Source organism: Athene cunicularia, assembly GCF_003259725.1.
Source record: "Athene cunicularia isolate RWA chromosome 3 unlocalized genomic scaffold, athCun1 chr3_part1, whole genome shotgun sequence".
NCBI lineage: Eukaryota > Metazoa > Chordata > Aves > Strigiformes > Strigidae > Athene > Athene cunicularia.
In genome coordinates, this window is record NW_020799097.1 from 31,984,170 (window position 1) to 32,011,276 (window position 27,107).

The following is a 27,107-nucleotide window of genomic DNA, read 5'->3' on the forward strand; positions in this document are numbered from 1 at the left end:
CCAAGGTTAATAGGATTGAAGAAGGAATTGTACATTCAAGTTCTAATGCTGTATTACTGAAGTTAAAAAGGTTTCATTGACTGCAACATAGATTTCCAATTTAGGAAAGAGAATATCCAAACTATAAGATTTCTAAGGATAAACAAAAGACTTGTCCAGTTGTGACACTACTGAAGTTAGTGACAGAACTCTTATTAACAGCAGTTGTGCAGTCAGGTGGTTAAATGTCAAAGGCCTCTTTAAAAATCAAAAAAATTTTGGTTAAATGCATGATGGAAAATAATGACTCTGTATTCAGGCTATACATTTGTTGTAGATTTGTAATCTTCACTCTGTGATCTGTAAAATAGTTGATAGGGATCCTGGAGAACCATCTGTCCCACAAGCAGTTGGTAGATATTGAGTCACTGTTGAGTAACTGGGTTGGATGGCCGATTGCTCTGATTTTTGTGATTAATTCTGATCTTCTGTTTCCAATTAGCTAGAATGGCAGTCTGGAAAGCTTTTTCTGGGAAAACGTAGAGCAGAGGACTGTTAACCAGCTTTGGGCTGGGCTGGGTTTCCCCAGGGTAGAGTTGGTTGAAGCTTTGCAAGCTCAGACAGAACTACCAGGCTGTGACTACAGACAGAGAGGAAAAACTGGGTTTAAAAGTTTATATGGTCTGGGTGTATCGGCTTAGAGGACTGAGACAAAGGAAAACCTCATTTCTGTACTCTGAATTTGTGTAGACACTGGGACTTGTCTGGTTACTTGGTGGCAAGCAACTTTGGGTATCGGGATAAACAGTTTTTAACTGCACAGAGCTCACTCACATGACTGCATTTAGGTGCCCAAGGGGCTGGCAGGGTGTCTGTGAGTTGGGTGCTCTGAGACAAGGGTCTTTACTTTCTACCTGCCTCCTGCTTTGGGTATATCTGTCCCTTTGTCAGTCTGGTTTTGAGGATTATTCAAGAGAATTTTAGTTAAGATTGGCAAATGAGTTACATAAGCCTCATTAATCTTGCATAATAACTACAGTAGTTAAGACTTTAAGGACCAGCTTCCTACTTTCTCTAGAACTAGTTCCTGTTTTGAAATATGATGATGTGTTTCAGGAACTGCTAATTAGCAGTTTCCCTTGAAAATTCCCGCAGGCTTATTCCAACAACTTTTCCATCATGCTCAAGTGTAGGTTCTTAAAATTATTTATTCCATAAATCATGTCAGCATACCTAGATAACTCTGTTCAATTTTATCCTAAAATAATCCGCAGGTTAATTTTAGACAGTAGGATTAACCATCTTCTTTTCTATCGTTAGAGATATGTGAATATATGGATGCAACATGATACAGCAGAGGATTACAATATATACTTTGAATTCTTGCACTGTGTGTTGGACCAGCAGTGCTGCCCAGGGGCGGCACTCGGAATCAGAGCACAAGTTTATGGAAGGATGCTCAGAGCCTCTCTTCTGAACAGCTTTCCATCTAATGTAAGGCAGAGCTTGTCAAGTCATTTTGATTAACAGAAGAGGAAAAGGAAGAGAGGAATAAAGAGTGCAGTTGACCGCATACTTCAGCTAGGCACTCAGCTGGGGTTTGATGAAGCATACCATTTCTCATCTATTTTATTTTTAATATTTTGTCTTTTTTGCCCCTAACCAAGCAGTTGCTATTTGAATGATATGAGCATGTATCATAGCTGAAGTTTGTCCTGTGGAAAAGAGGAAAGTAGTCAACTGTCCAAATCAGTTGAGGGCAAGCGTTTCATGAGTCAAGGGGACAGGATACAATATCAGTAACATTTAGACAACTTCTCATCCCACTGATTGCCCACAAAAATGTATGCAGCACAAAGGAAATAACCAGGAACAGTTTTTCTTTAGGTGTTATTCTAAGTAGCATTAGAAAACTTGTTGGCACCACTTAATCTTGTTGAAGTTAGTGTAGGTGATACATTTCATTTTTTTTAGTTAAAGGAAGAATGTCGTGCCTAGAACATTTACTTATTTTTTGAGTGGTTTTATAACCTCAATATTTGCTCAGTGAACCCAACTAAATAAAAGTAATGGACCTCCTGTGCCAGATGCCTGCCCCATGCACAGTGGTACAGCAGCGAGTACAGCTGTCATGGGGCTGCCAAGAGCCGCTTCTGAGAAGGAGATGGGAACTGTGGCTCTCTGCTAAGCCCACTCTATAAACCAGTGAGGACACCGAGATGTTTTTCAATTCTTTTTTCTTGCCAGAAGGAAGACTCAGAATCAAATTGTAAATATTCAGTCATACATAGTCTGGCCCATGGTCTGCTCAAGGCAAGGCCATAGTAGGCTTATCCAAAAAATATCATTGTATTTGTTTTAATTATCCTAAACAAAAACATAAACTACTTTACTTGTATTCTTACTGCAGTATATATTTTAATTTTTTTCCATACTGATGCTGGGAAGTTGCAGAGAAGCAGGAGTGCTGGCAAGTAGGTGGAGCTGTGTGTATTCCTAACATTTAAATCTTTGTATCTGAAAAGCATTTCAGAAAGGTAGTCTTTTATGTATTTCTGTGTTAAAATATCAGATAGTTTCAGAGGGTGATATAGGGAAGAAAAGGACTCTTGTTCCTCTAGCAAAAGGTGATGTTTCATACTAATCTGTGTGATTGTTCTATAGGTTTTTTGTATACATGGCACGTAGTATAATGACTAATAATTTAACAATTGGATAAAAGGTAGGGCAAGTGTTTCTTCTGTGTTTCACCAGGTATGTGTTCTGGTAAGTAATAAATGACAGTGAAAGCTGACTACCACCCATTTCTTTTTTAACTGATTTTCAGCAAGTTTGTCAAGTTTTGGCTTTGCAATATGTCATAAATCACATTTTAGATCGTCTTGTAAATAGAGATAAAATTGCCTTCCCAATATATTCCATGTTTTCCTGTGTAATTAACACCTCATTCACAGCTGTGTCTGCCAGTCAGAGCCCTGCCTTCTTCCCTCTGACACTTCCTTGATACTTTGTTTAGACTGCTGAGATTTTAAGTGTCATCCTCAGGATACTTTAAATAAGTCCAAACAGGAAAAGGAAGGTGCTTCAAGAAGTCAACAGTACGGATCATTATAACTCAGAAGGACTATTTAAAAAGTATGAAGCAATTTATCTTTGTTTATTACTTACATCATTACCTCTCAATCTGTTTTTCATACTTTCTAAGGAAAATTTACTGTTTTTCAAAAAAGTCAGGAAATGCTAGTTTCCATGTGGATTTCTGCAGAAGAGATCAGTCCAAAAGTCCAGATCTAGCTAACAACAGGCCCCTTTTCTTGTGCACGTGTGCCTTTCCCAGTACTGTGCCTTCTGTCAGGCCTGGCAAGCTACTCCGTTGCCCAGTGAATTGCATCAGTGAACTGATCAGTCAAAAACAACCCTACTTTTTTGTGGGCCATCCTCAGCCCAAATGAGTTCCCAGCTCTGGCTCGTTCTAGAGCTGCGTGGACAGTGTTATCAACATAGCAGAGAACATGCTGGGGGTGGGTGGTAAGGGGCAATATAGCTTTGAGACCAGTATAGGCACCTAGTACTGTGTTTTGGTTCTGAAAATTTACCCTGAGCTACCCCAGTTACAGCCCTGCATGTGTGACTACTGGCAGGATTAAACAGCTCAGCACATAACATATGTCTCAGCTAGTTAAGACCCAGGAATTTGGCACTCCAAATATGCTGAGGTGTTTGTTTTTTTTTCACGCTGCCCTTAAAACACACTGACTGACTGCGGACCTTCATAAAATCATGGTGACAGTGTACATGTTATGTGGCAGAGCCCAGTGGATGAAACACATCCCCCCAACCCCTGTTCACTTCTTTCTTCAGCTTGAAGGGCTCCTGCTTCACAGGAGAGTCCCTGACATCTAGGCAAGAGATTACCCTGATGAGCTGCAGGGTGTGAGGAAGAGGGATTTTTCACCCTCATCTTGTTTCCTCTCAGCATAGACCAAGATTAATGAAAGGCAGAGCATGAGAATGGTTTCCTACAGATCAAGGCTTTCCCCTGTAAAGACCAAAGCTGATATTTCACTTTTCTGTTCCTTAGGTTACTTCTACAATTTGTATAAGATCATCATTTAATAAAATACAGATGTGGGCTTAGAAGTAGGGAGCACAGTTTACAGAAATATACCCCTATGTGTTAATTGCGAGCTGTCAGCAACCATTTTCATTTTTTAACTTCTCAAGCCAAGATTTCACCAGGACATCTCCCTAAATGCTTTTTGTTAATTTATGTTTTAAATATGCAAGGGAAAAATTTTGTCTTAATGAACTTTTTTTTTTTTTTTCAATCACACCTAGATATTAGTTGTTCTCAGCTATTTTTTTCTAAAAAAAAGTGTATCAGATTTCAGCTTGGCAATAAAGATGTAAATTACTGTAAATTACTTCCATTTTTATGTTGATCTGCCTGAAAAAAAAGCATATGTGAAACCAGTTGTTTAGTCGAGCTCTGTACTAAAAAATTGTAATAGTTGCATGTGCATGTTTTTTAGAATAGAATCCAAGTGGAAAGTCTCCCATTAACTTAAGTAGATTTTTATGGACCTTAAGTTTTAATGCAAATGATTCTGCATGTACATTATATACACAGATGGTAGTAATTGTACAAGGAAGGTGAATTGGTTTTGCAAATAAATCTCTGACTTTCCTGCTTGTTATCACATCCTGGAAAAGAAGGGTATGGGTGTTTGTTAATTGGATTATACTGCACATATGTACTTACTGTGCAAGTCAGGGTGACTGCTGCAGCACATTTTAATATTCCAAGGTCTGGCATATTCAGATAAAATATAATTTCTTCACACCTCATCAAAATGCTCTGTTTATAGCCCTAGCAATGTGCACTTGCATTTGAGACATAGCTTTAACATGTGACAGTAAATGTTACAGTGATACAAATATAGTTTGTCATAATTATTAAAAACAATCTTAAAAGTACCGAAATTCGATAGTGTTGCAGTGACTGATACAGAGTACTCATTTTGAATACTTTTTGTATTTTTTGCTAATAAGCAAGGCAATAAATCTTTTGTTTTTTCCAAATCAGTCAGTAGCCGTAGCATTCATAAATGTCTGCTGTTCTTTTTTTTGTTTCCAGGGAAGACGAGGAAAACCAGGCCTCCCAGGAAAACCAGGGCCACCAGGACCTCCTGTGAGTAACTAACAAGGGGAATGGGAATTTTTCACTCTATCCTGGAACTTTGTTAGCTTTTTTGTAGCAGGTTACTTGATCATAATTATAGTTGAAAACATCTGTGTTTACTGTGCTGTATCAAACAGCTACTATTGCTAGCCTTTTGATATAGCAAAGGTAAAAGGGCTGGGTCCACAAATACGAGAGACTACACAAGAGGGAAAGAACAAGATGCAAACTTCAGCAGAGGAAGCAGAAATTGCCTGGCATTTCAAATAAAGACTGGCCATGTATGCTAAATGTGAATACTGTACATTCATTCACTTTGCAAAACGCATGATGCTCTGTAGAAGATGGGATCATTTCTGTCTCAGAGGGGTAATTTGAAAGATGAAGGACTGTGTGAACCATGTGCCAACTGTCTAAATGGCGGGAGGATTATACCCAGCACTGGAATGAGCACTCAGCTGTAGTTCAGATGAGTTTACTGAAGAATTAAAAAGATTAATAAATACACAACTCTATGAAAGGATTTGTAATATGAAGAACTAAAGTATTTAGCTCATATCTAAGAGGTTTGGGATTTTTTTTTTTATTTTTTTAAGTAATACATGATTTCAAATTTGAAGTCCGACATGTATGCATATTGGTCTAGAGTGAATGCAGCCTTCCTTTGGTAGAGGAAGACTTGGTCATATTTGTAAAATTCCCTATATATTGTGTTGTAAAAATGCTGTCGTAGACAAATACAAAAGAGCTATTTGTGGATTAAGTAAACTTCTACTGCTTTACATTCTTAATGTCAAACAAGGATTTTATAAATCCTTTTTCTGCTTACCTGAAATAGGTAAATGACAGTAGTTTATGCATCAGAACATTTGATTCATATGCAAGGGAAAACTTGATTGTAGAGAAGAGAATAACATGCTGCTGCATGTAATACAGTGGCTAAAGTGAAATAGATGTCATTTATACTAATCTAAAACCAAAACTGCATCAATTTTACTTTTTTCCCTTTTTCCCTTGCAAAATGTGTTCAGAAAGAGGAGTTGCTTCCTCTTCTCCCCTGGATATATTCACATTGAACCATTGCTTATTTGAGTCTTTTGTACAGTTTGGGCTTCCCAGTGCTGAAGTGGTACTGCAGACTACAGGATTCCAAACAGTTGAAAGGAGTGATGCAGAATCTTTCATAATATAAATGCCAAAAATGACCTTTAAAAGGAAAGGGAAAAAAACAAAACAACAACAACAAACAAACAAACAAACAAAACACCACACCACCAAACCAAAACAAAGCATAACAGAGGTCCTAGTTAGACCTAATCTACTTAGCTTTTTCTGAACAAGTGAGAAGCTGCTTCTCTAGTACAGATTTCTGCCATCACAGATTTGCTGGCAGGTCAGGCTTGTGAAGATGTATGACAGACATACCAGAAATCTTGAGTGGAAGCTAAATTGTAGTTTTATTATTGAGACCTATTTCAGATTTTCTTACAGCAAATGGAAAGCTCAACTTGGTCAGCATGGCAGCATCCATACAAGGAGCTCTGTGGGGGTACGGTAGCCTAATGTTACATACAAAAAAGCATTCCTGAAGCCATTATGGCCTAAATATTAGTTAAAAGTCTTTCTTTCTGATATAACTATCTTGGGGCGGTCCTTACTTTGGATACAGCTACACCAGCATCTTGTATTCCTCTTCCAAGACTGAGAATATAATGCACAGAAAAAGCATACTCTAAAAGCAATAATGACTGCTAATGTGCATTGGCAATATCCTCATGTTTAAAGTGCTACAGTTTGTACATACAAAAGACTTAACGTGATCCATCATTCCTTCTCTCTTTTTCAAGTCTCAAACCATACTAAATTTTGCTGTATTGTGCTTCCAGTTACCCCTTCTCTTCTAATAGTAAGTAGTGGCAGCTTCCTTATCTACATGGATATATATGGAAAGACCTTTACTTTGGCCTTTCCAAAGTGTAACAGAACTATTACACCTGCAGGGTGGTTGCTGTTATGAGTTTGGCATATACAGGCTACAAAATGCTTAACAGGTTGACTGAACAGTTAAAAATTAAGACTCTCCAGTAAAGTAAGTTTGGGGTTTGGTTGATGTTTTGGAAGAATATGAAATTTGTGTTTGAGGAAAAGGAGCTTTATGTGTTTGAACTTAATAAATTTACCTAATTTATTTATCAGTTTATGCCATGACATTAATTTAGGTATTAGAACAGCAGGTGTTCACAGTAATGACAAAAAAAACCTGTGAGAAGGAAAGTTCTGCCTCCTTGAGGAAGAAGTGTGAACAGGATGCAATACTCAGGGGATTTGGTATAAAGGACAATCCTAAAAAAAGTGTGTGCAGGGAAGGATTGTGAGACCATATTCTGAACAGTCAGAAGGGCTTTACATTGGATACTACTAAGAGACATGAGTTTTGATTAATTAAAATAATAAATGTTTACCTACTTGTTGCATGATAGCATTTAAGACTTTTCTAGCCTGCTCAATACCTCTTCTTTTTTTCTTTTTTTTTTTTTTTCCCCAACCTAATTTCTGGTGGGTTTTTTCAATAAAATTTAGTTTTATAGTGAGTTTCTAGTCCCTTAACATCATCTGCCTATCTTTGGTTAAAAACCTGAATCGGTGTCAGAAATGTAGATTGATTGGCAGCTGGTGATGAAACTACTCAGGTAAAGTGAAGCTCTCTATGCAGCTTCTTCCTGGTATCCTTTCATGTCATTTTTCCCTTATCATAGAATCACAGAATGGTTTGGGTTGGAAGGGACCTTAAAAATCATCTAATTCCAACCCCCCTGCTATGGACAGAGAAACCTTTCTTTTATATCATTTTTTCCCTTTGGAGCAAATCCTGTACCCACAAAAGGTGAGGAGTCAATGAGGATTTTTATTGATGGGTTATAAAAAATATAAAAAGTGCAAGCCTACCCAGATGATGATCCTCCTTTGCGTATTTTTTAAGTTTATTAAATATTATACTTTTAAAGTGTTCCATTATTCCCTTCTGGTTCAGAATTCATGGTTTACATCCTTGCTGTCTGATGCTGGTTTTGAGTACTGTTCTGTTAGTTCAATACCGGAAAGCTGAGATGTGTGCTCACACTTGACACACTCCAGCAGGTAACAATTTATGCAGAAAACAAGGAATCCAAACGAGTTAAGTAGAACAGCAGCTCCCTCTAGTGCTTTTTGATCCTTTCCCCCCTTTTAAAGAACCGAGAGCGCAGTTTAAAGCTCCTGTTAAATACACTTATTCATTTCATTCTGTAAATTACGATTGTGAAATCAAAATCTCTATACCCTTCAAATATATTTAATAGATTTTCTTGCTTGCAGTTTCTTCTAAAGTCTTCTGAAAGAGATACTTTCACATGCTGTTATCCTGCTCAGCATGGCTCTTGCTGAAGTTGAAATGCTGATTTTATGAAACAAAAAGAAATACTATGATAGTAGGATGCTGTGAGGTTGCAAGTACAGCATTTTGATCTGACTGCAGAACTGAACTGAGCTGAGCTTTCTTCAGCTGTAGCTGCTAACAAAAATATCTACAGGACTTAGCAACACAGAAGGGGTTACCAGCAGTCCATAGTTTATTTTGCATATGTATAATCAAGGAATCACAGAATGGTTTGGGTTGAAGGGACCTTAAAGATCACCTAGTTCCAACCCCCTGCCATGGGCAGGGACACCTCCCACTAGCCCAGGTTGCTCAAAGCCCCGTCCAACCTGGCCTTGAACAGTGCCAGGGAGGGGGCAGCCACAGCTTCTCTGGGAAACCTGTGCCAGTGTCTCACCACCCTCACTAATCTAAACCTACCCTCTTTCAGTTTAAAACCATCCTTCATCCTATCACTGCACTCTCTGATAGAGTCCCTCCCCATTTTTTCAGTAGGCCCCCCTTTAAGTACCGGAAGGCTACTTTAAGGTCTCCCCAGAGCCTTCTCCAGGCTGAACAACCCCAACTCTCTCAGCCTGTCCTCATAGGGGAGGTGCTCCAGCCCCCTGATCATCTTCATGGCCTCCTCTGGACCCACTCCAACAGGTCCATGTCCTTCTTGTGTTGGGAGCCCCAGAGCTGAACACAGTACTCCAGGCGGGGTATCACGAGAGCAGAGTAGAGGGGGAGAATCACCTCCCTCAACCTGCTAGCCCAGTGTTATACCACCCAGACTGTGAGCCCAGAGAGTCATAAATGTTCTGTGATTCCCTCAGATTAAATTAAGGTAAAAGGACACCTTAATGTTCTACTTGAGATAGAAATGGCTTAAACTTGGAAAAGGATAATAAGCAATGTCATCTCGTACAAATCTATAAGATTTAAAAAAAAAAAAAAAAAAGGAAAGAGAAAGAAAGGAAAGACAGTCAAAGAAATATGGATCACAACCCCAGGTTCCAGCACTGTCTCAGGTCCAGTAATCTTGGTTGGTGGGTGCACTAAGTGATTTTCTTTCACCTTTAAGTTTATCTTATGAGCTGATTAGCACACTAGCCCAAGAGAAGCAGGTATTCCACAAACTCATTTCCATGAGAGACGAGCAAAAGGTGGGTTCTGTGCATGCATTGAGGTGCAATAAGTTGGTGGCCATGCTCGCCCTGATGACTTCTCCCCCAATTCCCACAAATTTTTGCTGACTTCATGCTTCTTGAGCAACCATTCAGCTTCTGAGGCAGGATACTCACCTCTTATCAGTCTTTATCACCTCTTTGGTTTTACACAATGGAGCCAGTGATTAGCAGTAGTTCCCCTCTTTGAGACTTACCTAAGGAGTCTGAGAATGCAACCCCAAGGGAGTGGGGATGTGCATCGTTCGATACACTGCACTTCCTTGGTCAGAGTTTCTTAGACTAATCACAAATGCCACAGCTTTTCCTTGAGTTTTTCTGTGTTGATGAATGTTTGAGGCATTAATTCTTTCAGTTCCTTACACCCAGGATACATAATGTAGTGGCTTTCTAGTTCCTGCACCATTTTTTTTTCAGTACTTAAAAGCAAATTTATGAAAGGTGTCTGAACTTAGTATTTATATGCTGTTGGTCTAAGGATGTACAGGCCCAGTTCTGCAGTCTTCACTGGGGCAAAATGCTCTTCTGGTCTTGGGTTGTAGAATTAATACCTGCCTGTTTTTGTGTGGAGTTCTGTTGGGAGGAGAGAATTCATTTTTCTGTTTGTCCTGCTTAGAAAATAGCTACATGATGTCTGGCACTGTGTTACATATTATGGTCAGTTGTGGGAGGTTTTGGGGTTGGGTATTTTTTTGTTCTATTTTTTATTTTTACTTTTACATGAATCAGCAACCAGGTAGGTAGGCTAGAGGACGGTAAAAGGAGTTTTACTGGTTTCTCCATTAAGGGTTAACTTTACCTTTTCTGTCCCAGTTTTCTGTGTCTCTACTGGAACTGTTATGACTGGAGGAATTCCATTTCTTAATAGTTCCCATTTTGGTGGGACATCAAATTGTTTTTAAAATAAAACGAGTGACAAGCTACAGTTGTGCTACAGACTTCCACCAGTATAACAGCGTTCTCTGGGGTGAGTCTGAGTATGATATCTGCACAGTGTTGACATTTGTCAGAAGGGAGTACTATCAGCACTGGTTTTTAAAGGTAAGAAACATGAGGACTACCTGATTTGTCCAAGTGCTATGTTGTCCAAGAAGCTGTTTGTGACTGAGCTGGGAAAGAAAATTTGGGTCTGCTAAATCAGATTGCAGTTAGTAAACTGCAGTCATGATTATTAGTCTTTTTACATCTGATATTTTCTACCAACACATCTGAAGTTAGCGTTTGCAACCAAAATAGATTTATTTCACAAATGCTATAGCCCTTGAAGCTCATAATTCAGTTCATCATTTAGCTTTGCAAAGGTATCTTTATCTTCACAACTGTTCTTGCCTAGAAGATTAGTTTAGTGTTACTCCTTAAAGTTGTAAATTAAAATAGGGTTTTATTTTTGTTTGTGTTGCATGTGAAGCAGTGGAGAAGTTCGCAGACTACTTGAATTTCTTCATTTAATTCCATACACTTTTGGTCTCTTGTTATACTCTGTATGTATGTAAGTGCCACCAAACTAGTTATCTTAAGTAGCCAGCAGTTTGCCTTGGAAATCTCATTTCCTCTGCCTCAGGAAATACTGACATTCCTCTACCAATATTTGAAGGTGAATGAATGTTATCAGTTAATTACAATAAACAGAAAATTAAAGCAATGATAAGTGAAAATTGACAGTAGTATTTCTAGTATTCCTGGACTTTCTGCTGCTTCTTAGAAGAATATTGGAAATGCTTACATGGTAGGATGGGAATGGCTGGCAAGGGTTGGTCATATTGCTTGTTTCTATGCATTTAGGTTTTTAAAGTCTGTATCAAAATGTAATTTATTTAATGTATTCTATTGTGGCAGATGTCATGCCTTCATCATTCTTTCCATTTGCTCTTTGAAATAGTTATACAATAATGCACATCTTTACTGATGTGTTTCATGCTTTTTTACATTATAGTAGTCAGAAAAACAGTATTTTATTTTAATGGGCCAGCACAAATCTGAAATAGATAGATAAAGTGATTACACTGAGTCACTTGCAATGTTGTGTTCTCTGAAACAGCCTGTTCTTGAGATGTAACCAGTGCAATTTGCTTGTTACACATTTTATTGCATGGACTGTGAGATTGGGTAGACCTTTTCAGCAGTCTCATCTTTGCAAAAGTGCAGACGAACTATAAAAGCTAAGAGAGAAAAATGTATTAAAACCCCCAGTAAATTCACAGTTTGCAGCTATTTCCTTTTAAGCACCTGTGTTTCTATTCCTGCTTTATCTATAGAAATAACATCTGAAACCTGTTTGTAATTTTGGAAAACAATTAGGACACATTTTCAGTTCTTTTCTTATTCATACAACTGAACTCTCTGTGGGCTTCACTTTTTTCAATTACACAACTTGATATTAAAAAAGAAAAAGGAAACACTGCTCAAGTGAGCTTCAAAGTGGCAGATGTGCAAAATTCTCATTCAAAAGCTAGGAATTGCCTGTACAATAATTCTTCAACTCCTGTTAATTTCATTGCTTCTCCATTTGCAAACCAATACTACTGTTTCTTTTTTTGTCTTTAGAGACTTTGGAGTGGATTATGCAGCTATATTAGTGGAGAGGAATAGTGTTGAAGGGAAGAAAGAGACTAAAGTTTAGGAAAACATTCTTGAATAAAAGTATTTTCTGTTGCTGTACACACATTTTATTAACTTTGTTTTAGAAAGAATGATAAAAAAAAAGTGTCAATTTATGAAAATGGAAAGATTAAAACCAGAGATGTAGTTTACCTCTGGTAACACAAAGGTTGTGGCATAGTCAAGCATGCAACTCAAACGCCTTCACTGCCCTAGTCATGAAAAAGTTCTGGGGTTCTTCTGAGGTTATGTTTGTTTTTCAAAACCGTGACATGTGCAAAGGCTTTTCATCCTGTCCAAAACTATTTATTTGATGTGCAAATAATATCTGACAGGTTGGCATTGGTGGCAGATACAGCATTCAACCCTTCCAGGGTTGTGTGGTTGCAGCAGTTTCATTCATGGAAAAACAGTAAATGAAACAACAAGGTGGCAAATGAGAAGTGAGAATAAATTCTTTTTCTAACTGCTTGCAGGATTACAGAATCCTGCAAGGATTCTGGATTCAGGGATTTGACACTGCAGGATTACAGTGTTGAAGTTGAGACATATGTAATAAGTAGGCAGTGTCATCACGGTTCAGTTCCAATTCTGGACTGCCATCTTTAATATGGATATTGAAGTGAAAGTTCTGCCATGAACTTCAGGAATCAGAGCTGAGTGAGCATCTCAGTCAAAACATTATTACTATATTTATATTATTTTTCAGTGTAAATTTGAAGGGACAGTTCACTTCCAAACTAAAATGAATGGAAAAATTTATGGCCTTATACCTCTTCCAGTGTTGGGTAACAAAGAGGAAGTGAAGCCCCTGTAATGTTTCATGTGGTTTCCAAATCTTGCTAATGTTGCCTAATATTTAAGTACCACTCTCTTTCTGTAACAATTTAATCACAGTAAAATACATAGGATCATATTACATAATTTAGTGATGATGTCTCAGAACACACCTGTCTTGTTTGGGTATGCTGCAGTAATGTTCTGCCTAGTCTCACTGATTTACCCATCAGTATTAATAACTTTTGCCTATTTGACTTTACCATCTTCCTAGGTTTTTTATACCTTCGGACTCCATGGGAACTTTGGGATTGCCTTTCTTTTAATAGTTAGTTTCTATCAGATTGAACTTTTTTTTTTTGTCCAAGGAAGTAGTCTGTTTGTTTAATCAAAATCATGGTTATGTTTCTCATCTTTTTGAAGTTCAGTATGTCAAGGGAAGTACCTTTACTAGTAAGGAGAGCCATCAGAGTTTCACAGAATGATCTTGTACCTCTGGAAAAACTTTGGGTTTTGCCATTCTGTGCACTCTTACAGAGCAAATGCATCATGCTGGCGGAGGCTTTGCTGTCAGAATGCAAATCATGACCTACCTCATTTAAATGCTTTGTCGGAACACTTCAAAATATGATTACATAGCAGCCAAAAGATACCAGGGGACATACATGTGAAATTATCAGATATGAGAGATGCCACCTATGACAAAATCATTGCTGTTTCTTTCAGCACCTTTTTCCTGAACTGCCTGATGGTTTATATATCCATCAGGAACTCTGAAGTAGTAAACAGTTGAGATCCACCTTAGAAAATTATAGTAGCTGAGTATTTATCTTATATTGACCTGAAATACATAGTATTTCAGTATTTTCTTTGGATCCCTAGCTGAAATCAGTGGATAGAAGGTTTTTCAATTTTCCTAGGAATATTTTAGTCTTGCTGCTGTACTGCTACAAATTTGACAGAAGTTCTTGTTATGCAAGTTTTAACCAGTTGAAAACAGTAATATTTTCATCTTAACCAGTTTGTATCTTGAGTGAGAAATAACTTTGACCCCTGACTTGCTGTAATGGTTTTACAGGTCTTTTAGCATGAAAATGGGAGAAAATTTCAATAGATTCTTATTCTGAAAGTATGGAAAGCTGTTTTCTTATGATGCATACATAGCACCAGAATATTTCTGTCATGTGTGACATGTATAATAGCAGTGCACATAAAATGATTAACAAGGACCTTATACAAAATTTAAATGTGCAATAAAAACTCTGACTAAATCTCTGACATGGCATCTCTGATAAACAACTGTTTTTTTTGGTTTTTTTTTTGAGGAACAACCCTTTTCAAAACTGAATAGAATTCAACTTCCTAAAGCAATCTTTATGGTCCATGTATGCCAGCTACATTTTCCCCACTCACACAAGCTGCAGAGGGTAAATTTAATATAATTCGAAAAAAGCCCCAAAGGAGGAGAGTTGCCTTTCTGCCCTGTCTCTGTTAAATGCAGGTCATTCACACCAAGTGACTTAATTGAGTATTTTGTAATCTTATTAATGTAGTCAAATATTTCTTATAGCCATCATGAGTGGCTGTAGTTCATATTGCATGATGTGCAAATTTCAACTTGAGAGATTCTGTGTTAATTTTTACATTTAACTGAGTTTAAGTTTATAAGATCTTGATGGAAATTTTTGTGTTCTGCCCTGATTTACAACACTATAAAAATCCCATTGAGGGCTTAGTTTATGGCAGATTATATCTAAAACTGTTTTATTTTTCCCAAGCACATGTTTTTTAGTCTCTACGTTGTAAGTCTGCGTTTGCATAGGAAGTTGCTTCCCTGATGCGGAAATTCCTGATGAAAGGTGTGTGTTTAAATATAAACTTTCAATGTTGATAAAACGAGGAAGCTACTCTTTTGGAGTATTCTGACATTCCTCAATTTCACTTTCCATATTATAAATTGAAAATCTAGCTGTTAACTCACACTAGGAGCTGCTTACATCAAAACTTGTGCTTTGAGTTAGTGGAAAGAGTTTTAAAATGCTGCAGAACAAAGATGCTGCTCATACCAGAAGGGATTTATATTAAAACTGATATGGATGTCACATTCCACTTCACACCAAAAGAAGTTGCCAGTTTCCAAAACTCAGGGATTTAGAATGACTCTCCTTCTCCTCCGTGCCTGAAAAAAGCTATAATGAACTTACAGAAAATAATTTACTGTATAATCAAATAAAAATCTAAACCTTTTACCTGACCACTTCTCTTTAAATGCAGGTATATAAATATAACATTGTGCGTGTTTTTCCATATAGGGTCCTTCTGGACTGAAAGGAATTCTGGATTCATTGAACAAGCATTATAATGAGGTACAAAGATTTCATACGGTGTTTGTGTGCATGTGTTTATGATTAAGAAGTATCTAAGGTAGAAATTACCACAGTTTTGATCCCTGTGAACCACATTCCAAATCAATTCAAAAGGTAGATCCTTCCCTGTCCCTTTTCTCCATCCCTGTGCAGGCTCAATCCACACTCCAGTCATGTTCCTACTGTGTCATATCTCCTGCTGCCATGTGTCTTACCTCCCATCCATCTTCTACTCACGTATTTCTGCCTGGTATAATACAAAAAGGAGGTGGGTGGACCACCTAGCTGTTAGCGTAAGCACCAGCTCCCCATTTCTAAACCTAATTGCTCTAAACTGTACTTGACATTTCTTCTTTCTTGACCTACTCTTTCATGAGTAGAATAGAAAGACAAGGAGGCATAATTTTAAAAGATTTGCTAGCAATCCATGAGAAGTGTCTTGGTGTTTGTATTACAGACTAATAAAAATATTGTCTTAATTATAGAACCTTCTGCAGCTACAGGCACTTCACAGAAAAAAGTTAAAATTGCATAGGACAGTTGTCCTGGTTTTGGCTGGGATAGAGCTAATTTTTCTTCTTAGTAGCTAGAATAGTGCTGTGTTTTGGATTCAGTAGGGGATTTGGGATGAGAAGAATGTTGATAATGCACTGGTGGTTTTAGCTGTTGCAAGAAAATCAAGGACTTTTCAACTTCCCGTATCCTGCTAGTGTGCAGGTGCACAAGAAGCTGGGAGGAAATGTACCCAGAGCAACAAACCCAAACTAGCCAATGGAATATTCCATATCATATAACATGCTCAGTATATAGATGAGGGTGAGCTGGGAAGCTGCTTGTTCTTTCTTTCTAGAACAGTGGTTTTGGGATTTTTTCTTTTCTGAGAGCCCTAGGTGGGAACAGTCTGACCATCAGTCAGCAGATGGTGAGCAATTACATTGTGCATTCCTTGTTTGTATTTTCTATTATTATTATCATTATTTTTTTAAAAAATTTCAATTATTAAATTGTTCTTACCTAAACGTACGAGTCTTCTTACCTTACCCCTCTAATTCTCCCCCAAGGTGGGGGGGAGGGTAAGTGAGCATCTGCGTGGTGTTGGGCTGCCATGACAGAGTTTTCAAATTCTTACCACAGATTTTTCAAATTGGTTAAGCAGTGGTAGTGTCTGCCATTATAAGGGATCATAATTCAAAGTTTTCTTAATTGATGCCAGAGTATGTAACTTATCTCATTAGAAAATCGTATTTCATTCAAAGACTGATAAAGCACTGTTACAGGAATATTTGCTTAATACAGAGGTTACTGTGTGTATCATACCTTAAATCATGCAGGTCAAATCTGGAAGACATACATTTCTTTTAATATTAAAATGTGTAACTATAAAGATCAGGTGAATTCAGAATATTTTTCTTATATAACATACCCAAATGAGTGCTAAAATCTTTTTTTTTTTTTTTTAATAGGTATTCTGGAGCAAAATTAATGTCAAATTATCTTCCCAGTTGCTTTTATTACTGAAGTGATTTCTCTGATACTTCTGATATTTAATCCATTCCAAATCATTACATCACGTTAGAACATGCATTAGGAATTAAGCCTAGTTTTATATTCTGTCCTCGACAGGGACATTTTCACACCTGGAGACTGTTTCTGGTTTTGGTCTGCCATTTCATATGTATGTGTTGAAGTTTTCTGTATTTTGGTTTTATACCTTTCATTTTCTTACCAGTTTCCTTTGCTGTCGAAGACAGCTTTCACTGATACTGGCCCTGATTCTTCTATTAATACCATATTTATTGGAACTTATTCCCGGCTTCTGGACTATTAATTTCGTTTACCCTGATAGTCCCTTTCAGGTTAATTCTGCAGGAGGAAATGCAAACAGTAGTGATCTTCAGAAACTGTCATCTGTCTCCAAAAATCATATTTCTTATCACTGTAAGGGTCTAAGAATTCCTAATGTGCCTTATATTTCATAATTAACTATATTCTGGGGGAAAAAAAAAAAAAAAAAAAAAAAAAAAAAAGTAGTCTAGCTGCTCTCTGTCTATAAATTAATCATCTTTTAAACCCTGTACAGCTTACAAATTTTCTTCCTCCTTCAGCTGTCTAGTTTGAAGATTTTAATGATTCTGTCACGAGCAATTAGCTGTTCAACAAGGAAATGCAGTGTAGTTTCAGATGAGAGTGGATATGGCTTCCTGGTTCAAATAGCAGGTTTTAAGTATGCAAACTTTCTGTAACTATGTGTTCAGATATTCCTAGAATCAACTTAAGTCTTCAACTGCTACAGCAAATGTACTAATTCCTATACATTTTGTGATAGAAATCAAGACAGAGACATCAAAGAGGTCATCAAAGACAAAGACAGCTTGTCTGCTTTGTCATTGATTATTCATTTAGGCAGATGTATGCACCAGTAACTTTCCTTTTTTTTTCCCCCACTGTTTTGTAGTATGATGAGTGCTGATTTTGTTCATTGCACCAAGCAGACTTCCACATTCCAATATATAATTTGCAATGTGCCTCAATTATTTGCATTTATAAGATGATATTTCAGTGATACTCTGAGGTTTCTGAGATTTCTTACACCACAGGAAACAGTCTTGTCATTTTTCAACATTTCATGCATGTTCTCAAGGATCTTACAAGGTCTTCTTTCAGTTTGGTTCTTTCAAGTGTTTAAATTGTGACCACATTATTGTTACTATGGAGTGGTGGGGGTTTTGGGGTGGGGTTTTTTTTGAGCATGTTTGTACAGCTTCTTTACACTGGTGTTTCTAGGAATCATGAGAAACTGCTACCAAGAATGTGGGTGATCAGTGAGAGAGATCTTAAGACCTATCATAATTAATAATGTGATTTTTTTTTCTACAGTTTCTCTGTTTCTTAGCATCTTATTTGCAGTTCTTTTGATTTCTGGATTATATCAATGAGTAGTTGTAATTGCACAAAGTATTTAAATAATTTGTTGCGACTAAGCTTTTTCTGGGTCATTATCAATCACCTTATTGTGTAAGGAGGCTGGAGTGCAAGTCTTTAAAAGCAAAATTTACTTGATCCATGTATACAGTGAAAGAGAGCACTATAAATGCAATTGCTGATTGTAGCAGCAGATTGTGTTAAATGGCAAACCAAGATCAGCAGTCTTTCTTTAATAAAGGTGAGGTGAGCCTGCTGAGAATAAATAGTAGCACTGATCATTAATGGGGTGGGGGACAGCGTTGGAGCATTTCTTGCTTCATTGTTCTTCCTTTGTGACTGTTCTTGCAAGGCATATGACTATTTTTGTATTCCTTCTTGTTATATCTTTAGTGCTTTCAGTGTAAATGAGATGCTTTGTGTGTATTCAGTACCTGCATTTTGTTCTCTTTGTTATGCCAAGAAAATGGTTCTGCCCTGCTCTGTAGGTTACATTCCTTCAGTGACTGGTAAATGATGCCTCGTGATTTGTGTTTATACACTCTCAGGACTCTGTTATCATCCTTTGACTTGGTTTTCAAGGCCTCTACTTGTCATCTTTTTTACTTACCAGTTTTCCATACATAGATAGTATATTTGGTCTAATACCCTATTTTTCCTTCCACATGTGCAAAAGAAATGCACAATTCAGAATAAATCATACCGTATAGTGTACTCATAATAACAGTCACCTGGATTGTTCTCAGTCAAGTGGTAGTCAACTACTCAGCAATACTTAGATTCCCTTCTTCAGGTATCTGCCCCTTGCTTTGGAGCTGATATTGATAATTACAGTAGTAACAGTGTTAACAAACCCTAAACACTGAAGAAGATTCTTCAGGACATTAACAATTATAAAATAATTATGGATTTTATCCAGGTTATATTCAGTTACCAACTTCTGAAAATATTAGTAGTGTAAATGGCACTTTTATCCGTCATGATGTTTTCCCATCTTAGAGATACAGAAACTGGAACACAGCAAGGGGAGTTGGCTTGCTCTGAGTTCCCATTCAGCCCAGTGGCAGATGTTCTAGGACTGGGACTCTATGAGTCCACACTCAAGCTCATTTTTCAGGGTCATTGATTTTGGTTTTTTTTCCATGGTCATTAGGAGAAAACATGTTCCCCTTAGGTAGTCTGAGCCTGGCTTTGTGAAGGGGAAATGGTTTGCTTTGTATTTTATTGTGTCTTTACCATGTACGGAAAAGTAAATAGATGCAGTGCAATAATATCTGAGCAAGTATACAACCTGAAACCCTGGTTCTTAAATCTGTCTGTTTTCTTTGAGAAGCAGTGTGAGGAGCCTGTTAATCATATTCATTCCCTCTCTTTCTGTGTCACTACCATAGTAGCCTTAAATTTGTTCTATTTTACATTTCATCATGCTCAGAAGTAAAAAGCTTGTGTTTTTGTCATAGGAGAGAAGTGATTTTTCTTGTTCTAACATATTTGAAAAATGTACTGTGATAATGAGCATAAAAATATGTTCTTTGCATTGAGTTAAGAAAAAAAAGTAATACAGATTTACATAGCAATATCCAACATAGACATTTCACTTTTATGCTTTTATTAATCTTCTGCTAGTCTGACTGGAGTATGCATGCATGACAAAGGATGTGTTGCTGCAATACATTACTTAGATGTACTGCTTAGGCATTTAGTATCCCTTTCTAGTAGTAAACTAGGACTTCTGAATTTACATAGTGGTAAATTACATGAAATTGTTATGGTAAATAAATTGTTACTGTAAATAAATGGTGACATGTTCTGTTCTCTGATCTTTGTGGTGATATTTATTCCCAGAGTGATACAAGACTACTAGGATTACTTGGGACCCCTGGACCTAAAGGCCAGAAGGGAGACATTGTAAGCATTTTGGATTAATCTGGAGAATTTTCAAAGTGCCCATCTAACCTGTCGCTGCCACCCCCAACACATTCTTTTATTTGATATGTCACAGTGGTCTTTGAAGGAATAGATTTTATATATGACTGTCTCTTTGATCTGTGTAGTCCAATATCCAACTAATTGTGCTGTCCTGCAGGTGCAGGACCTGATCCTTTCTCCTCTGGTATATGATAACCGCAAAGTAAAAATGCAGGAAGAATTATGTGTGGTTTCTATAACATTGTCCAAGAAGAAGTCATATAAACTGGGCTGCTGGTTAGGGGGAAAGACTAAAAAAGTTTAAATTTAGAAAATATTTTTAATAGTAAGTCATGAAAGATGGGACTTGCTGTACCAAAAATACTTATAATCAGCCTCTAAAAAAATTAATGGAAGTCAAATTCTGAACCCACACCATATGACAGTATGTTGTTTATAGTCAACTGTCCTGCTGAAACAGTGGAATGAATTTTTAACAATTGGATGTCTTTTACACTTGGAAAAAAAGAGGCAAGTGCTCTGAATATGTCATAGGATTGACAGTGGTTTTTACTGAGAAGCCTGCAGATCTGATGTAGAAAACCGTCATTTAAATTAATTTGCAGATGTTTAAATCTCAGATTTGCATTGCAGTAAAAGTTAAGATTTTGTGTCCTACACAGAACAAAGTACAATTGAAGGAGACGACGAGTTTATTTGCATTTGTAGAATATAAAAGGTTTTAAGTGTAACTTATTTTGTTAAAAGGGTCAAAAAGGAGAATTGGGAATAACCGGTGCAAAAGGAGAAAAGGTAAATTAATTCCTTACTTCTGTGCTCATGTGTGATACTAGAAGGTGGCTGAATGTACCGCTTATGAATCACATCTTGAAAAATATACTTAGGATCAAGAAAATATATTTGAACTTAGAAAAAAATTTTGGTCTCTGAATGTCCTTAGTAATTTACTCAAGCTCCTCCTTGAGAGAGTATGCAAGTAAATTTCCTTGTTCCAACAGCTTGCAAAGTCCTTAACTTTAAGCACATTCAGACTTTTACTGAATACCAGTTTAAAATTATGTTTATATGTTTATGACCAGTGATTGCCTCAAAATTAGATGCCATTCATACTTTTTCAAGTTACAAATGTGACCTTCAATATCTATATGAAAAAAACAAAGGCTTTAAATTACTAAAATTTACACATAAACTTCCTAATTTAATATCTTTTAGTGTAGGCTTATATCTTCCAGAAAGATTTGGGTAAGGAATGTTACTGGAGAATAGGTGTGTGTTGTGTTTTTCTAGGAATGTGTGATGTACCCAGTTCTTAAACAGGCATTTTGCTATTCAGCTGTCAGGCTTACAGTTGGTTTCTTCGGTCATATCCTTGTGTATAAATGGTTTCCATGCAGGCAGAAGCTTTTATTACTCTGTCAATGTGATGATTTTGTGTGTTATAAATCACTTGTGTTTGATAATTTGTGAGATTTCTAGGCATCATCATGCTTTTTAGTTCATGTTCCTAACTGTTCCTTGTGCTCCTACCAGAAAGGATCGCATGTCATGGTCTTGTCATCAACATCATCCTGTACATAAACTTTTGTAGCCCATATACTTATATTTTATATAGGTTTAAAAAAAAACCCAACATCTGTTAAGGTTTCTTCACCAAAACAAGATATAGATACTGTTCATGATTTGAAATAAATCTGCTTCCATAGGGAGAGCCTTCTGCAAAAGGGGACAAGGGAGATCGAGTAAGTATATCTGTGTTTTGAACAGATGATGTGAATAATTTATGTTTGATATAATTTTCATACTGTATTCATGCTGTAATTCTTGTCTTTGTACACTTTCATTAGATTCAATGATTGTATACGATAGCATATGTATTGTCTCCTTCTTACACATGCATCAAGTTCACACAAGTAATAAATAAAAACCAGAGATGCCCTGTTCTTCGGCATTTCTGCAGTTGGGTACAGTCCATGAACTCACTTTAAAGTACACGGATTTTTTGTTCCCTGAAAGTTCTTTCCTTCTTTCAGCTATTTCATGAAATTATATGTGGGCGGAATTGTATTATTTTAATTGTTTTACCAGTTTCCAGTGTGACATTTAACATCAGGCAGTTTTCTTATAGCCATTTTATGTGTGCATAATATTTTTTTTATTTTGGGGGATATTTTCAGAACATTAATTCTGTAAGACTCTGTTTACATGTGTTGCTTATTTTTAATTAACTATTGTCCTCTCTTATGGCATTTTACAAGAGCTAGTTATGTTGTTTAATACACAACCGAAGGTTGCTCAGATACTTGTGATTAACATATAACCAAACTAAGGCATACTGTAATAATGTGTGGTTTTGCAGATGAATACTGTGTCACCAGTAGAGATTTAGTGGTGAAGAATGGGCCTTAGAGTGGAGAATCTCTTAAACAAATGTGGGTTTAATTTTTCTTTAAAACACTAGGAAAACCTGCAAGGAGAATTAGTGTGAAAGAGGAGTACCTCTCAGAGTTTGCACAAGGCATCAGAAATTGTTTAACGCTTTCTCAACATTTGTTAAGTTTGCAAACTATACTATAATATTTTAAAGTAGCAAATTAAACTTAGTTGATCTTAGTTAAAATTTTAACATCTTATGGTTGTACCTGGTATTTTCAGGGAGAAGCTGGAATGGAAGGATCAAAAGGAAATAAGGTATTTTTTGACTTGTACACACTGTATACATCAATGGTGTACAAAGCTGGTACTGGGAGACATAACAGTAAATTTGGATTTTTTTTGTTTTCTCAAACAATATTATTAGGGTGAAACAGGAGACCCTGGACCACCTGGTCTTACTGGAAATCCAGGATCAAAGGTAGGCGAAAGGTGTTTATGTGGTATTAACATTCTATGCTGTTATATAAGAGAACTTTGAATGCTATCAACTCTTTAGCTAGTATTAAAGAGCAGAGAATGCAAATAATTTGTATCAAAAGTTTGTGCATGGACTGTAGCTGGTTTAGTTCATAAAATTCTTGTTGATCTCAGCATCATTCAGCAAGGAATATTTATGCAAAGCTCAAATGTTATTTGGCCGCTCAATAATATGAGCACCCATTTTACAATTACAGATCCACTGGTAGCTGAGTGTATTCTCTTTATCCATCAGTGAAGCAAGGAGTGATCACTGCTGGTACATTAGCAGTTCCTATGTTTAATCCTGAGACTGCAGCCATTGCCTTGCTTTGAAGAAAGTAACTGAAGCAAAAATATTCTTGAGAATCTGTCATGATGCCTTGAATTGTATTGAGTAAAGGTAGAATTGGAAATTGTGAAAATGTAACCTCCACCCAACACTATTCATGTTAGATGTGATAGTACCTAGGTTTCTTAGATCATCAAAAGAAGTACCAGGGAAATAGATGCAGCTATAGGATCCATGAAACTGTGGTCTTAAAAATGATTGTTCGCTCTAACTCCTTAGACTGCTCTTCAGAGGCTAATGTCCTTCCTTGGTAGGAGCTACTAAAATAATTGTTTTTATTGCAGTGGAAATCTAGGCTGCCTTCACACTGTATACCTTCCAGAAGAGGCTCAGAGAGATCCAAAGGATCATTAGGGTTTGCACCAAGACCATTTTTATCTCTACATCTTAATCCCCTTTTCTTTCAGCACTCTGAAGTCCTGATGACATCTATTCCAAAAAAGAGAAGGAACACCTACTATGTAGTTAAAAAATCACTTCTAGATCTGTCCCTTGAAGGAGGAAATCTTGATTTACTCAGTTTGTACTTTAGGTGGTGCCTTTGTATTTGCTTGTATTTGCTTTGTATACATACTTCAGATTTCGTACACATTGGTCCCAAAGGTTTATTGGGCTAAACATTAGATTAAGGGAGAATTAGCAAACTCTTGTGCTTCTTACTCTGTGTAGAAAATTCTTAATGCCAGATGTTTTAATCTATTTGTATATGAGAATGCTTTACATCAAATGTAAATGTAAATGCTTTACCACAGATGTGTATTATATCATTTCACAGGGACTGCAAGGACCTCCAGGACCTGTTGGACCGAGGGGACTGCCAGGAGAAGTTGTATGTATTGTGCAGTTTCACCAAGCTGTAGAAGTGTGGTGTGTGAACAGTTAGCAGTGAAGCAATACCACAGAAGTTGTCACAGGGGCTCCTTTTGTGGGTGGTGCCTCAGGATAGAGTTCTGCCATTAGCTTATATTCTTTTTCTCCTTATGTTACTATCTGAACAAGTAAGAATGATAATACTAATTTGTCTGATTCACTGATAATTAGCTCTACAAAAAATCACTCTTATCTCACAGGAGCAGGTGAAAATTTAAAAAATCTTTAGAAAAGCTTTAATGATGTTACCCTGTGAGCTGGAAAGGACAGTGTGTGTGGAGCAAAATGAGAAGAAACACAGGAAATAAGATTACCCCAAGGATTTAAACACATGGCCTTCCTTATTTCTGTCTGTGGTTTTGTATTATTCTGAATTGTTTTACTTCCCGTAAAAGGGGTAGAGATGAATCAGGTGGACAGAATTAACAACTATGTTTATTATCTTAGAATTTAGGTCAGATTTATGAGTAAAACTCATATTTGTTGCAAGATATAATTCCATTAAAACTAGGGACAGTAGTAAAGCCTTTAGCCACTGAGACTGGTAACTGAGCAGCTGCACAACACAATCCGAGACAGCTTGCTGCCCAACCATCCAAGAAGAGCAACAGTATCCCTGCTGGAAGGGGAAGTCAAGACCCAATTAACATAACACTAACAGGAGAGCAAATGAAGGTGTGATAATCAAGAAGCGGTAAAGCTCTCATGTCAGCGGTTCTTAAACCCCAGTATCTGCATCCACTGCATGTTGTCAGATGGTGTCAGAAGCATGATACAGACAGTTTATTGAACCTCAAGATCATGACCTGTTGAGGGAGGTCCTCCAGGGGGAGTCAGAGATAGCAGGACATCTCACCAGAGATGGGGTGTGCCTGTAACCTTTATACCAGTGGGTTCAAAACTGATGGGCTGGGATTGTTGAGGCAGTAAGGAGCCTCCGCAGAGCTTTAATATGCCTGTAATATGCTTTTGGGTGCCCCACATTCAGGTCTGCCAACTGGTTGGGGTTTGTCAATGTGATGGGGGCCTCCTTCATGGAAGTTTCAGTGTGCCTGTAACCATTATGCCACTGGGCAACAGACTGAAGGGTCTGCTGGCCAGTCGGGATCCCTCAAACTGGTAGGGGCCTCCCCCGAGATCCAGCACACCTGTAACCCTTGTGCCTCCAGGCAGGAAGAGCATGGGTGAAACTTCAATCTGGTTTGAATACTCTAGGAAACATCTTAAACTTTTAGGCCCTGTTATACTAAGCTTGAAAGTTCCCTGGGCATTTGGCTTGACACTCTGTTATAGCAGAATGCCTGTCTCCTTTCCAAACTATTGTGCAATCCTTATTCCCCATGTCAACTGAAGTTAGGTTTCGGTCCACAACAGTGGTGGTGTCACATAACCTCCCCCACAAGTGGCACCTCCCTCCTCTCTCTGGTTCTTCTCCCTCCCTTCCTCCGTAAACCATAAAATGGGGTTTAAGTGCCATTTTGAAGGTTTGAGTGGTTAGAGCCAAGAAGTGGACCAAGCGAAGTAGACAATGGAGATCTGTGATTTTGATCTTTGCTCTGTAATTTGGTTTTATCTTATTTCTACAAACAGAGGCATCTAGGAGCTGACGTTGATGCATTTTACCTTGAGCCTTTCCACACACACTCTGAGACTACTTTGTGGAAGAGAACTCTTAATTTGAACAGACTTTTAAGTCATATACTTTATTAATATTAAAATACAGTTCTGAGTGGTATACAGCTGGCAAACTTTTTATTGTTGACCTGTTAAAAGTCTTAGTGATGTAAGCAAAGTGACAGCTGGAGTATAGCATCTTCAGCTCCTGGCAGGAAAAAAACCCTAGTATTCAAATCTGCAAGTAGTCATTTTGTACTGTGTTACTTATTGACCATTTCTTCATACCTTATTTTCCTACTCACTTGAGGCACATGTTTTTAAAATTGTGTCTAATTTACCTGTCTTCTATAACAATAGTTTGAAAGCCTTTTTTGCTGTGCTTTGATTTATACATAGATTCCCATTTTTACTCTGAAAGATAACAAAATACTGCATTTCTGGTTTGCTTCTGTGCCGTCATCCCACTTGAGTTCATAATTGCTGCTTTTGAAACTGCTGTTCTGCTGGATCTTTTGATCAAATGACATTATGAACAGATAAATACTTTATATAATATATGTGGAACCTAGATATAGATGATCTTGAAGACTTGTATTTGTACACACAATTCTAGTGTATGAAAACATATATTTAAACATATTATAGAAACATATATTTAGTTCCAGACTCATTGTTTTGTTTTATCTTCTAAAGATTAAACTTTATGGATTAACAAATATCATAATTCATCTTATGGAACATGATGAAAATTATGAAAAGTTGAAAATTGTTTTACTTTCACTTACATCGTCAAGGAGACAACCAGCAGATAAGACTTTTTTCCTTTCCTAAGATATCCCTCAAGCTTGGTTCAACCAAAAAAAGCATAGAGGAGTCCTTAGGAAAGAACTGTATATATTTTATGTTGATATCAAAAAGGGGTAGGGTATGAGATTATATCTGGTCCATAATCAGTAAATCTAAACTTTCATATATTCTTTTAATGATTTTGTGTGGGTATAACTAGAATATTATTCATTAAGTTACGGGGGGGGGGGGGGTTGTT

General features: G+C 37.1%; 1 protein-coding gene across 8 annotated transcripts in view; it reads left to right on the top strand.

Annotated features, from left to right (window-relative positions):
* COL19A1 (collagen type XIX alpha 1 chain) overlaps nucleotides 1–27,107 on the top strand; it is a 205,037-nt gene that overhangs the window by 131,319 nt on the left and 46,611 nt on the right. For all 8 annotated transcript variants that reach the window (XM_026846123.1, XM_026846122.1, XM_026846121.1 and 5 more), the window contains 8 exons: nucleotides 5,117–5,170; nucleotides 15,430–15,483; nucleotides 20,251–20,313; nucleotides 21,082–21,126; nucleotides 22,038–22,073; nucleotides 22,987–23,022; nucleotides 23,132–23,185; nucleotides 24,351–24,404. In XM_026846123.1, coding sequence (XP_026701924.1) covers nucleotides 5,117–5,170; nucleotides 15,430–15,483; nucleotides 20,251–20,313; nucleotides 21,082–21,126; nucleotides 22,038–22,073; nucleotides 22,987–23,022; nucleotides 23,132–23,185; nucleotides 24,351–24,404 — 396 coding nt within the window. The remainder of the gene's footprint in view (nucleotides 1–5,116; nucleotides 5,171–15,429; nucleotides 15,484–20,250; nucleotides 20,314–21,081; nucleotides 21,127–22,037; nucleotides 22,074–22,986; nucleotides 23,023–23,131; nucleotides 23,186–24,350; nucleotides 24,405–27,107) is intronic.